A 13,080-nucleotide genomic window follows, 5' to 3' on the forward strand; every position below is an offset into this window, starting at 1 on the left:
CCTTATCAGTGGCTTTGCACTTGACTTGCTGTTCCTTATGCATTTTTTTTGTTTTGTTTTTTTATTTAGATCCTTCTTCCATTTTCTGAAGGATTTTGTTTTAGCGCTAATAGCTTCCTGCACCTCATTTTTTAACCATGCCAGCTGTCGTTTGATCTTCCTTCCTCCTTTTTTAATAGATGGAATATATTTGGCCTGGGTTTCCAGGATGGTATTTTTAAACAGCATCAAAGGCTGATGTATATTTTTGACCTTCACAGCTGCTCCTCTTAAGTTTTTTTTCCTCACCGTTCTTCTCATTTGATCATAGACTTCCTTTTTGAAAGTTAAATTCTAATGTATTGGATTTCCTGCATGTATTTACTCCAAAGTCAATATCAAATCTGATATTATGATCACTGTTATTAAGCGGCCCCATCACCATTACCTCCTGCACCATCGCCTCATCCACGCATTGAGATTCCGGAGTTCTGCCTATCTCTTGGGCCCTGCGCGTGGAACAGGGTGCACTTTGGAAAATGCTAGCCTAGAGGTTCTGGATTTGAGCTTTCTACCCAACAGCCTAAATTTGGCATCCAGAACCTCTCACCTACATTTTCCTATGTCAGTGGTACCCACATGTACCAAGACACCCAGCTCCTCCACAGCACTAAAATCTTATCTAGGAGATGTGTGAGGTCTGCCACCTTCGCACCAGGCAGGCAAGTGAAGAGACAACCCTCATGTCCACCAGCCACCCAGCTATCTACATGCCCAATAATCGAATTACCAAGTCCTAACCCTTCCCTCCTGGCCAGAAGCTACTGGAGATACATCCTTTGTGCGTGAGGATACTGGATCCCTTGGTGGTCTGGTCCTGGCTACAGCTGCATTAGGGTGATGCTTTTTTAGACGATCTCACCTCCTCCGAGAAGTCACACTCACAATGATGGCTCCAGACCTGCTGGAAAATTTTGCACGTTAAAAGGTAGGCACTTCCTTCCTGTGCATCACATGGAATGCTCATTTTAATACTAATGAGCTCGTTTTAATCCATTTGCATTGTATTATCAGTAGCTGCTATGGTGAACGGTTAAAGCCACACAAAACCTCTTTGTGGATTAGATGCTAAATAATGTTTGCTTTAGACCAGCTACAACCAGTCTAAAACAAACATTGCAAGCATGGTAAGCTTTGTGCATCGGGCCCTTACAGAAAATCAGGCCATGTCTATATCTACATACAAATTAAAGCCAATTCCAGCATTGCTTGTTTTTTATACTGAAATGTATACCTCAAATTAGATGGTCAATATCTCCCACCTTAACAAATTGGACTTAAATTTGTTCTCAGGGCTCAATTCAGCAACACAAATGGGCATCATCATCTGATAGTGCAGATATAGGTAAGCAGTGAAGAGGTCAGCAAAATCTAGAAGACTGACCTTGCACAGGTGTGTATGCTGCCACTCGCCTTGTGATTTCCCTTGGTCTTGCGTATAAATCTAGCTTCAACTCTTCAAGAAAATAGGTAGGAATATGTGGATTATCTTGCTACTTATAAGGAGCACATTACAAGTAACTGTTAGTTTCCCATCAACAAGCGATGTGTCAATCATATAGGTGGGGGTCACCTAAGCTAAAAAGTTGTGTTGTTCTATAAATACCGGAAAGTTTTGAGGCCTAGCAACCCAATGAGTTCTACAAAAGGAACAGTTGGGACTGCTGAAGCTTCCAACAAAAAAAAAAAAAAAAAAGGAAAAATAGTTAACTGCATCACCAAGTCTTGGTCTACACATTCTCTAAACTTTATTGCCTGGACTGATGACCAGGTGAAACAGCACACCTGATGATAGTGCTGTAAACAGCTCACCTTGTTTGGAGAGAAGAAAAAAGAAGTTTGCTTATGACAAAAAAAAAAATTTGAAATCAGAATGTGGTTGATAACTCTAAATACTGGCATCAGATAAAAAAAACCAAGGTCTTCCTATGAGGTTTTGTCCTTTTCAGGTAAAAAAAAATGGAACACCTCTATCCAGGTTATGAAAAACAAACACTCATTAACCCTTGTGTGAATGCAGACCTCTGAAGAGCTATTGGTTGGCTGAAGGGGGGGGGGGGGGGGGGGAGATAGGAAAATCTTCAAGAGAGAAGATTTAGATGGACTCAAATTTGATTTATGGTGAAATCTGGGTAAACAGATTTGCCATCCACAGCCAGGGCTTTACCTCATCTTGCCGCTCTCCTTACTAAGGAGCTGGGTTTCCACTGGAGTGATCAGACTTGGAAGTTGCTGACCACTGCTATCCATAGTAATTTCAGCAGTTCTGCTGCTGGTGGAATTTGTTTTGTGTGGCAAATCAACTGAAGCTCCCCACTATCAACCAGTTCCATGTGAAGCACTGTGTTTCTTAAGTTGCACTGGTATGGCAAGTATTGCCTGCAGCACTGCTTCCTGGTGCTTTTGATGATGTGTGGTTGCATATCAGGTTGTCAGCACCGACATGATACTCCAATTCGTGGGACTGTGGCTCTGTAAAGCACAACTATTGTTGCTGCTGTATCCTCCATGGCACTGTGCAGCTGTTCTTTATTAGAGTCCAGTTACCTACACTTGGAAAGCTTGAGAAGGTATCTGACCTGGAATTATGCCTCTCAGGGCCCGACGCACAAAAAAAAAAAAAAAAAAAACAACTTACCAGGCCAGCAATGTGTGTTTTTGACCGGTTCCAGTTGGTTTAGTGAGCATGGTCTTCAGTGGGAAATGCATAAAGGGGCTTTGCGAGCTTTTTACCCTTCGTAGCAGCAGATGAGAATTGTAGGAAAATGTATAACAAGCTGATTACTATTCAAATGTGCACTCCGAGCAATGCACATAAAGAAAAGCCTACCTTTTAAGAGCTGTCATAGAAGCACGGATGTTGGATTTTGCCTCATATTTTCTATATTGGCGTGTTGAATGGTCCATTGTACAAAACAGACTGATGTTCTTTAAACAGTCTAGTTGCGGACAGAACAGTAGCGAGGAAAGCGTGACTGATCAGAAATGAATCAAGGAAAAATTCTTATTACAGGGTTTGGATTTCAGCAAGGAAAACCTCCATCAGGCTGTGTGCCGCTCATTTCTCCACAGTGTTTTCATGAGGCATGTGGAAGGCGATCGCTGGAGGGACAGCCTGACAGGTGCTGAGGAAGCAGATCAGGAGCTTGGCTCTGCCCATGATGTAAAGGGGGGGGGTCACTCTGATCCCTCTCCCAACACTGGCTACCACTCGAAGCTGGCCCAACTTGCCTGGGACAGATCCCGCCAACATCGGTGCAGCACCTGGTCAGGACATGCCCAGAACCAAACCTTCATTCCTGTCCCAAGCACTGTGAACGGGAGGATGGAGGGGGTTCTAGGCCAAACTCTTCAAGGACTGGGAGAAAGCCCCCCCTCCCCCTCCCCCCGAGGGACTGATGAGATGACTGCGAGAGGACGCTGCCCAGCTGCTGGGAGAAAACCCTGCCTTACTGGGGAGAGCAAAGCACTGCAGAGTCTGAGACCGAAGATCAAAGGCGTTAGAACTGATGTCTCTGAGCTAGCACACTGGCAAGGGTCTCTGGCCCCGAAAGTTTCCAGGTTCAAACAATGTCACAGCCATGTGTGCATGAAAATGCTGTGGAGGGATGTTCAGGGCACGTGCATAGCAGCCACCCTTAATGACCGACTGCTATGCACATGCCCAGGGGCACTTTCCCTACCGAGCTGGAGCTGCACGCTAAAAAATCTGGGCAGCTCATTTGCACACAATTTCTTTTGATAATCGCTCACTTCTTCCACCTCGGTAATTTTTTCCGAGGTGGAAATAACGACTGGTTCTTTCTGGGGACTTCTGTGCATTGGGCCCTCAGTTTGAATTTTCCAAGAATTCTTACGACATGGCCTCTAGCTCTCTTAACCCTGGGACTCACATTGGCACCCAAACATTGCTATGCAGTAATATTGCCAACAAATTTTAAAGCCTGGTTTCACGGGCATTTTGAGAACTTAAGCAAGGTCACACTTAATGGTTAGTATTTCTGCCTTCTGTATTCATTTTCCCATTTTTGCCTTCCTTTCAGGTTCACAACACAGACAAAACAGACCGAAAGGAAGGCAAGACCAGCTGCAGTGCAAGAAAGAACTCCTGCGCATACTTAAGCTTTACACTTACTGAACTCAGAGGGAGAACAGCCTGATCTGGTTGTTGCCAACTACACACAGCTTGTTTGGGGGGGGAGGGGGGGCACAAGATACATAGCACCAAAAAAATTTAAAAAGGGTGAGGGATAAACCTTGATTTTCCTTTTTTTCCCCCAGGACTAAAATTAAAATATATGCATCAGAAAATAACATTTTATATGAAATAGCCAATATGTCCATTCACCAAAGCAGAGTGAAGGAAGCTAGGATAAGAGCAGCTGCATGGAATACTCATGTTCAGGAAAACCTAGGTTTTTATAAGCTCTGAGAGCACCAATTCATGTTGGTGCTGTCAAATGACACCATACACCCATTTAGGCCCCTCTAGTCTGCCCAGCCTCACTGTTGAGCTCGCAGGATCAGAATGACACTACTTCTCCACCCCATCCCCAAGTCCCTACCCCCTTCAGACCTTGCAAGTGGAGTCCAGATCCAGAGCCTTTTGATAAAAATCCATAGCTTTACTGTAATCTTTCATTGCCTCCAGTGCAGCTGCTTTTCGTGTGTATCCCTTTACTGTAAAGCAGATCAGAAGCACAAGCACATATTAAAAAAAACAAACCAAAAAACACAAGACTGTCACTTTAGCACAACCCCTCCCCCCAACCTCCCCAGTCCTGTAAGTGTGGCAGAGAAGAGTTTGCATTAACCCGTTTTCCTGTTGAGATGCAGGGGGGCAGGAGATATAAGCTATAGGGTTCGTATAGAGGGTGCAAAGACCCCACTGCAGAGGAGAACACTAGCATTTAGAGCATCTCACCATACCACCCACCAAGTTATCACAGTAACAAAAAGGACAGAATTATAAAATATTAAAATGTTTGTCAGCTAAACAGGTAATATGAGATCCATCCCAGGACACTTACTGAAGGAGGGTTCCAGCCGAATGCACTCCTCACAATCCTGGCAGAAAAAGGAAGAGAGAAGCATAATATGAAGGGTTTTGCCTTTTAAGGTGGCAGAGTAAACTGCATTATCATCAGATTGATAGGCTAGAAATGCTCTGATGTGAAACAAGTGGAGCAAAAAGCCTCTCTCTATGGGAGACATCAAGCCCTGAATGGGGCAGCAAGGAGACCCGAGAAAGTAGGAGTAGAACACTAACCTTTAGGGCTAGCTGAAACTCCAGCAGTTTGGTATAACAGGCAGCTCGGTTGCTGTATAATTTGGCATCTGAGGGGTTGCGCTTAATGGCTTCTGTGTAATGCTTCATTGCTTGTGGATAGTCACCTAGTGGGAGAAACATCAGAGGAAGCAACCTGCAGTCAGTAACAAGAGGATTATAGTTGTACTGAGCCTCCTATGCCACACGCTAGAATAAACAATCAATCACCACTGTCTACTGAAAAGTGACTGAGATCCACTGTGCTCCTGCAAAGAAGCCAGTCGATATCAGGAGTTAGAATGTTAGAGTATCAAGGGCTCACACTAACCTTTCTGAAAGAACTCATTGCCTTTGCTTTTCTCTTCCAAGGCCAGGTCAGGGTTAATGTATGCCAGCCTCTCCTGATCCTTAAGGATCTTCTCGGCCTGCAGGGAAAAAAAAAATGATATAGATAGAGAGAGATCTCCACGAGGCACTGCCCAGTTCAGCAACCCCCCCCCCCCCCCCACACACACACACACACACACACATTTTGGTCACCCACCTGCTGACACTTTTTCAGCACATCTGGGGTTCGGTGTTCTGCCAGTGACTTGTTGTAGAACTGAATGGCTTCCTTGTGCTTGTCTTCCTTGAAGTAGGAGTTGCCAATTCGTGCATATGCTCTGAAAAATACATAAATTCCACTTTCCACAGCCAGAAACTGACACCCTATTAAGGAGAAGGATGGAGCCAATCTGTTAGCTTCCTGTGCACAGCTAATATTCCCAACTTGTGAAATGAGGGTACAGCTTTCATGAGATTACACGACAGCTAGCTTGCCATATTCAAAAGAGAAAACAAATATATCAGAGTCCTTCCAGGAAATCTAGGATGCCTGTTAAAGGACACTTGGGCATGAAGGAACAAAACATTACTAGCACTACTTCACCAAAGCCACCAGGCCTCTGCCCTCAGATCTACATTCCCTTATGCTTTTTCAGAGCCCCTGGAACTCACTTTGCAATCTGCCGGTAGTCTTCTCGATTCTCCCTCCCGATATCGATAGCTTGCTTGCACAGCTCACGGCACTTTGCATAGTCCCCTTGTTCAAAATACACAGCTAAAGAAAAATATCTTTAGGATTAGATTATTTTTTAGTCCACCCTTATCCAGAGCAGATTACAATAAAAACCATTCATAAAATATACAATAAATGAAAATACAAAAGCAATAAAGAACAAGACACATCAGAAATAAATCACTTAAACAGGACAATACCAGAATATTAAAAAAAGTTGTCGAGATTCCAGTCAGTTTCATGCTGTCAGTTTGCTTGAGCGACAGTCCATTTCTAGAACACAAAGCTAGCTGGGGATGGTCTTTTTCAACAGCTCATGGAAATGGAGAGTGCTCAAACTGACAAGACATGCAGACAATAAACAGGGAAACCCAGACAATCCCATGGTGTCACAGTTAAAGCTGCTGTAGATTCTGCTACAGGCAATGTCAGGAGCTAAACAGCTCTGATCTCCTCCCCAGCCCAAGCCCACCTTTAGTCAAAAGAAACTGAGCAATTGTACTTCTCTCTCCAGTTTTTGCTAGAATTTCCTATCCCCAAACACCCCGGAGAAAAGTCAAGTCAGGTCCCACCCAGCACATCTTACCCGCTTGGTTGGTGATGTAGGTCATGTTGGTGGGATCCAGCTCCTTGGCCTGGCTGTAGTGCTTCAATGCAGTCTCAAACTCCTTCTTCTTGTAAGCTTCATTACCCAGCTCCTTCTCCTTCAAAGCCTGAAGAATCAGCAAAAAGGAAGAGACATGAAAATCAAGACAACCAATTTAACTGAACAGCCTTGGTTTTCAGCAAACTATAACCGCCATTTTTCTGTGGCAGATCCGTTTCTCTTTAATTCAAATGCCACCCATTCTGGATTTGGCATTTCCAGGTTGATGAGATACTATCCAATTCTAGACTTCTATGAATCAACAGGCAATACACGTCACCCCTACAGCAGCCTGAATGCTGCCCAGACACTAGTTACATTAAGAATGGATTATGATTAGAGCTCAAACAAACCAAAAAAAAATATGTTCACCTCCCAGACACCCAGCCATTTTGAAGGAGCTGCTTGCCCTGTGTGGGCGAGCGAGTGAATTGCTCCTGTGCCCACTACCCCACCAATGAAAAGGTAGACCCAGGAGAGTGTGCGTCCAGGAGAGGATCTGCCACCATTGGCGGGTGTGCATCCAGGAGAGGGCTGCACAACATTTGCAGTTCCAGTCAAAAATGCACAGGCATTTTCAGTTGAAATAATTTTGAACATGGATTTCGGGACAGTTTCGGCACTGAAGCCGAAACTCAGTCGGCCTCTAATTATGATCAACCCAGCAGCAGCTTACAGATTTGCACCTCCTGGCATTCGACAACACAATGAACTGAAAAATAAGGCACAAAATTATTGTTTCTGAAGCTCGCTGAATAAGTTAAGCTATATCCCACTTATTCAGTCACCAACACTGTTTTATTTTACAGAACTTCTATACAGTAAATCAACTACCAATGTCAGGCAACCAGGGCTGGTATAAAGTAGAGTTGCACAGGGACAGAAATTTCACCCATCCCCACTGGAAACAGTCTCCGCCCGTTCCCACTGGAATATCCTCCCATCCTCACCCATTCAGTCTGACAGCAAAGATCCTTAGACCACTGCCAGCCTACAGTCATCCAAAACTGACGGGAGAACTCAGAATGCAGCTCCAATGGGTATGCTGCCGTCCCAGCACAGCCACACATACAAAGTAGGTAGCAATATAGCTATTCAGACAGGCAGCTTCCCTTTCCTTCCTTTCTCCCTGCAGTTTGACGTGCCATCTGACTTGCCTTGATCTCTCCCATACAGCAATCCAAATAGGCTGCTTCGGGGCCTCAACCTTCCTAGTGATGGGCACCACCCCCATGAGAGCAGGATGTTATGTCAGAGGTGGCAGGACACATCACCGGGAAGGCCGAGGCCCCGACGCAACTTGTCTGGGTTGCCGTACGGCAGAGATCAAGTCAACTAAGATGGTGCATCAAACTGCAGGGAGAGGTGCTGGACTTAGAAATGGAAATGTGCAGACAGCAAAGGTAGAAAAAGTAATTTATTCTGATGTATTAATTGGAGTATGTCAGCTTTTGGAAATTTGCATCTCTGATATTTTGGCATTTTAGTTTTTATTTCTCTAGTATTGTTGTACATGCAAGTCCGACTTCTTGAGGTTTCCAGATCAGTTTTTGTCGGGTCTTGTGCGTGTGACTAAGGTGGTATTCTGATAGCTTGGAGTATCTGTATAGAGATCTTCCTGCTGTCCTGTTTTGTTTTTTTTTCACTAGATGGTGTAATGGAGTTGCTTTGATCTTTTGAGTCCTGGGAGTTAATGCTATGATGGTATGGTACAGTTCTGAGTATACTTTTTATACAAATTTGTGCATGGTGTTTTGGCCTTACTGAGGTGACATCAAAACTTTTTCTCATAACAGACGTAGTTTTAGAAAATTTTGAAAGACTTCCGGTTGGGCTTTGGAGGAGTGAGGTGGTGGTGGATCGCTGCTCCGGAGCACCCGTTCTAATCAGCACTTGGAAACACCAGCTTTCTCCTGAAAGAGATACAAAGAATATTTTCATATGGTCGTGGGTCTGATGCATCTTCAGTGGAGCTACTTAACACGGATGGCTGCCAAATCCGCAAGGACGGAGAATCGGGAGAAGGGCCAACTGACTAAGATGGCAGATAAAAGCACGCCGCCGTCTCCGACGCCGAGTTCGCAACGGGCAGCAGAAATAATCACGGAGGTCAAATCGGCAGTGGAGCAGACGGTAGACATAAAATTCCAAAAGATTTTGGACAAACTGGATGGCATGGAGGAGAGGTATCTGGCAATGGCAGCGGAACTCCAAACAGTGCAACAGAAAGTGGGGAACATCGAAGATGCAGTACAGAAGGTGACGGAGGGGCAGTCTCAGTTAATAAAGCGCTTGTCAGAGTTGGAAGAAAGGATAGAAGACCTAGAAAACCGCTCGCGCAGAAACAATTGTAAGGCTAGTAGGTTTGCCGGTGTTGCTCCCAGAGAAAGACTTGAGGAAGTTTCTGGAGGCCTGGCTTCCAGAGGCACTAGCGCTCCCAGACCTTGCTGGTGTATTTCGGGTGGAGAGGGCGCATCGGTTGGGACAGCGCAAGGAGGGAGAAGATCAACCTAGAGTGATTTCTGATACTAAACTATGCCCACAAAATGCTGATTGTACAAGCAGTGCGGGGGGGGGGGGGGGGGGGGGGGGGGGGCGCTCAGTTGAAATATCAAAATGGCCACATTTTATGCTTTCAGGACTACTCTGCAAAGGTGTCTGCAGCCCGGAAGGCTTCTGTGCCAATATGCTCAAAACTGTTTGATCTAAAACTCTGTTTTAGCCTACTATATCCAGCGAGACTGAAAGTCATGGAGCACGGTCAGGCGCACTATTTTGATCGAGTAGAAGAAGCGAGAGCATTTCTGGACAGGCTGTTGGCCAAGCGCACAGACCAGGAGTGACAATTAGGCTTCATAGATGGTGGACAGGACTGAGGAAGACTTCAATCTTTGGAATATCTAACTGCAGTTGGACCCAACAGCCTGCAGTTTATTATAATTTACAAGTTTTGCGGGTTATAAGAGCCTGGGTCTGAAAGCAGAGTTGAGCTTCCATTCGGCAGGGGGCGTCCGAGGCCTTTGCTACTGAATTCCTGCTAAAAATGGACTCCGTAACTTGCCACTCTCTGGTGTGAGTGTGAGGGGAGACTTGGATAAAGCGTGTGTGGTTGAATGCAGTATATTTACAACCAAACCTCAACTCTGGAGTTTGTACTAGTCAGGCTTGGGAGACCCGACATTCAGAACATGGAGCAAGATGGAGCCGAGGGTTGGCAGTGAACTTATGTGACATTTGTTGCCGATCATTTCTTAAGAGGGAGTTCTCATGGTTTAATTCTGTTAAAATAGCAAAATTTGCAGTGTGCATGTGAAGGGAGTGTATGGGGGATATCCCATGGTTTTTTTTTTTGTTTGTTTTTTTCTCTCTCTTTTCCCCTCTCCTATTAAGGTCAAAAAGAAAATGTTCCGGAGATAGGAGGACAAACATGTCAGGCTGAGGGCAGTGAGCCTTCAACAAGGAGCCAACTTGGGAGTCGGGTCTAACTGGGGAGGGGGTTCCCTGGCGCCCAAGACTGAGAGAAAGGGTGCGCGGTAGGTTGGAAGCTGGGGGAACATCATTACCATGAGGGGATCTCACAATTTGAAGTTGTATATACAGCTTACTTTGTTGGGCAAAGGAGTAAGCGAATGTGAGAGATCCACCCCTAGTTATTTTTTTCCCCCCTACTCCTCGCTTACTTCTTATTCCTCCCTTGGAGAAAGCGAATGATACATACCTGTAACAGGTGTTCTCCGAGGACAGCAGGCTGATTGTTCTCACGACTGGGTTGACGTCCACGGCAGCCCCCACCAACCGGAAGAAAACTTCACGGGCGGGCACGCCCACCGCGCATGCGCGGCCGTCTTCCCGCCTGTGCGCGACAGTTCCCGCTCAGTTGAATGACAAGCAAAGGAATGAGTAAAACGCAACTCCAAAGGGGAGGAGGGAGGGTAGGTGAGAACAATCAGCCTGCTGTCCTCGGAGAACACCTGCTACAGGTATGTATCATTCGCTTTCTCCGAGGACAAGCAGGCTGCTTGTTCTCACGACTGGGGTATCCCTAGCTCTCAGGCTCACTCAGAACAAGAACCCAGGTCAATTGAACCTCGCAACGGCAAGAGCATAACAGAAATTGACCTACGAAGAACAACTAACGGAGAGTGCAGCCTGAACAGAATAAAATCGGGTCCTGGAGGGTGGAGTTGGATTCAAACCCCAAACAGATTCTGCAGCACCGACTGCCCAAACCGACTGTCGCGTCGGGTATCCTGCTGGAGGCAGTAATGTGATGTGAATGTGTGGACCGAAGACCACGTCGCAGCCTTGCAAATCTCTTCAATAGTGGCTGACTTCAAGTGGGCCACTGACGCTGCCATGGCTCTAACACTATGAGCCGTGACATGACCCTCAAGAGTCAGCCCAGCCTGGGCTTAAGTGAAGAAAATGCAATCTGCTAGCCAATTGGAGATGGTGCGTTTCCCGACAGCGACCCCCCTTCCTATTGGGGTCGAAAGAAATAAACAATTGGGCGGACTGTCTGTGGGGCTCTGTCCGCTCCAGATAGAAGGCCAATGCTCGCTTGCAGTCCAATGTGTGCAACTGACGTTCAGCAGGGCGGGTATGTGGTCTGGGAAAGAATGTTGGCAAGACAATTGACTGGTTAAGATGGAACTCCGACACCACCTTTGGCAGGAACTTAGGGCGAGTGTGGAGTACTACTCTGTTATGATGAAATTTGGTATAAGGAGCATGAGCTACCAGGGCCTGCAGCTCACTGACTCTACGAGCTGAAGTAACTGCCACCAAGAAAATGACCTTCCAGGTCAAGTACTTCAGATGGCAAGAATTCAGTGGCTCAAAAGAAGGCTTCATCAGCTGGGTGAGGATGACGTTGAGATCCCATGACACTGCAGGAGGCTTGACTGGGGGCCTTGACAAAAGCAAGCCTCTCATGAATCGAACGACTAAAGGCTCTCCAGAAATGGCTTTACCCTCTACACGATAATGGTAAGCACTAATCGCACTACGGTGATTCCTTACTGAGTTGGTCTTGAGACCAGACTCTGATAAGTGCAGAAGGTATTCAAGCAGGTTCTGTGCAGGACAAGAACGAGGTTCTAGGGCCTTGCTCTCACACCAGACAACAAACCTCCTCCACTTGAAAAAGTAACTCTTCTTAGTGAAATCTTTCCTGGAGGCAAGCAAGACGCGGGAGACACCCTCAGACAAACCCAACGAAGCAAAATCTACGCCCTCAACATCCAGGCCGTGAGAGCCAGAGATTGAAGGTTGGGGTGCAGAAGCGCTCCGTCGTTCTGCGAAATGAGAGTCGGAAAACACTCCAATCTCCACGGGTCTTCGGAGGACAACTCCAGAAGTAGAGGGAACCAGATCTGACAGGGCCAAAAAGGCGCTATCAGAATCATGGTGCCGTGGTCTTGCTTGAGCTTCAGCAAGGTCTTCCCCACCAAAGGTATGGGAGGATATGCATACAGGAGGCCGTTCCACCAATGGAGGAGAAAGGCATCCAACGCCAGTCTGCCGTGTGCCTGTAATCTGGGACAGAACTGAGGCAGCTTGTGATTGGTCTGAGAGGCGAAAGGATCCACCGAGGGGGTGCCCCACTCTCGGAAGATCTTGCGTACCACTCTGGAATGGAGCGACCACTCGTGCGGTTGCATGACTCTGCTCAGCCTGTCGTTGTTTACGCCTGCCAGGTATGTGGCCTGGAGAAGCATGCCAAACTGGCAGGCCCAACGCCACATCCTGACGGCTTCCTGACACAGGGGGCGAGATCCGGTGCCCCCCTGCTTGTTGATGTAATACATTGCAACCTGATTGTCTGTCCGAATTTGGATGATTTGGTAGGACAGCCGATCCCTGAAGGCCTTCAGTGCATTCCAGACCGCTCGGAGCTCCAGGAGGTTGATCTGAAGATCTTGTTCCTGGAGGGACCACACCCCCTGGGTGTGGAGCCCAACGACATGAGCTCCCCACCCCAGCGAGATGAGATGCATCCGTCGTCAGCACCTTTGTGGGCTGTGGAATTTGGAATGGACGTCCCAGGGTCAAATTGGTCCGAAG

The 13,080-nt window shown here is 46.5% G+C and overlaps 1 protein-coding gene across 2 annotated transcripts in view; it reads right to left on the minus strand.

Moving 5' to 3' along the window:
- Window positions 1-13,080, minus strand: part of STIP1 (stress induced phosphoprotein 1) — a 104,485-nt gene that overhangs the window by 17,484 nt on the left and 73,921 nt on the right. For both annotated transcript variants that reach the window (XM_030218388.1, XM_030218387.1), the window contains exons 6-12: window positions 6,955-7,081; window positions 6,308-6,410; window positions 5,853-5,973; window positions 5,637-5,733; window positions 5,309-5,433; window positions 5,070-5,106; window positions 4,616-4,719 (exon numbers count right to left, since the gene is read on the minus strand). In XM_030218388.1, coding sequence (XP_030074248.1) covers window positions 4,616-4,719; window positions 5,070-5,106; window positions 5,309-5,433; window positions 5,637-5,733; window positions 5,853-5,973; window positions 6,308-6,410; window positions 6,955-7,081 — 714 coding nt within the window. The remainder of the gene's footprint in view (window positions 1-4,615; window positions 4,720-5,069; window positions 5,107-5,308; window positions 5,434-5,636; window positions 5,734-5,852; window positions 5,974-6,307; window positions 6,411-6,954; window positions 7,082-13,080) is intronic.

Source organism: Microcaecilia unicolor, chromosome 11, assembly GCF_901765095.1.
Source record: "Microcaecilia unicolor chromosome 11, aMicUni1.1, whole genome shotgun sequence".
Taxonomy (NCBI): domain Eukaryota; kingdom Metazoa; phylum Chordata; class Amphibia; order Gymnophiona; family Siphonopidae; genus Microcaecilia; species Microcaecilia unicolor.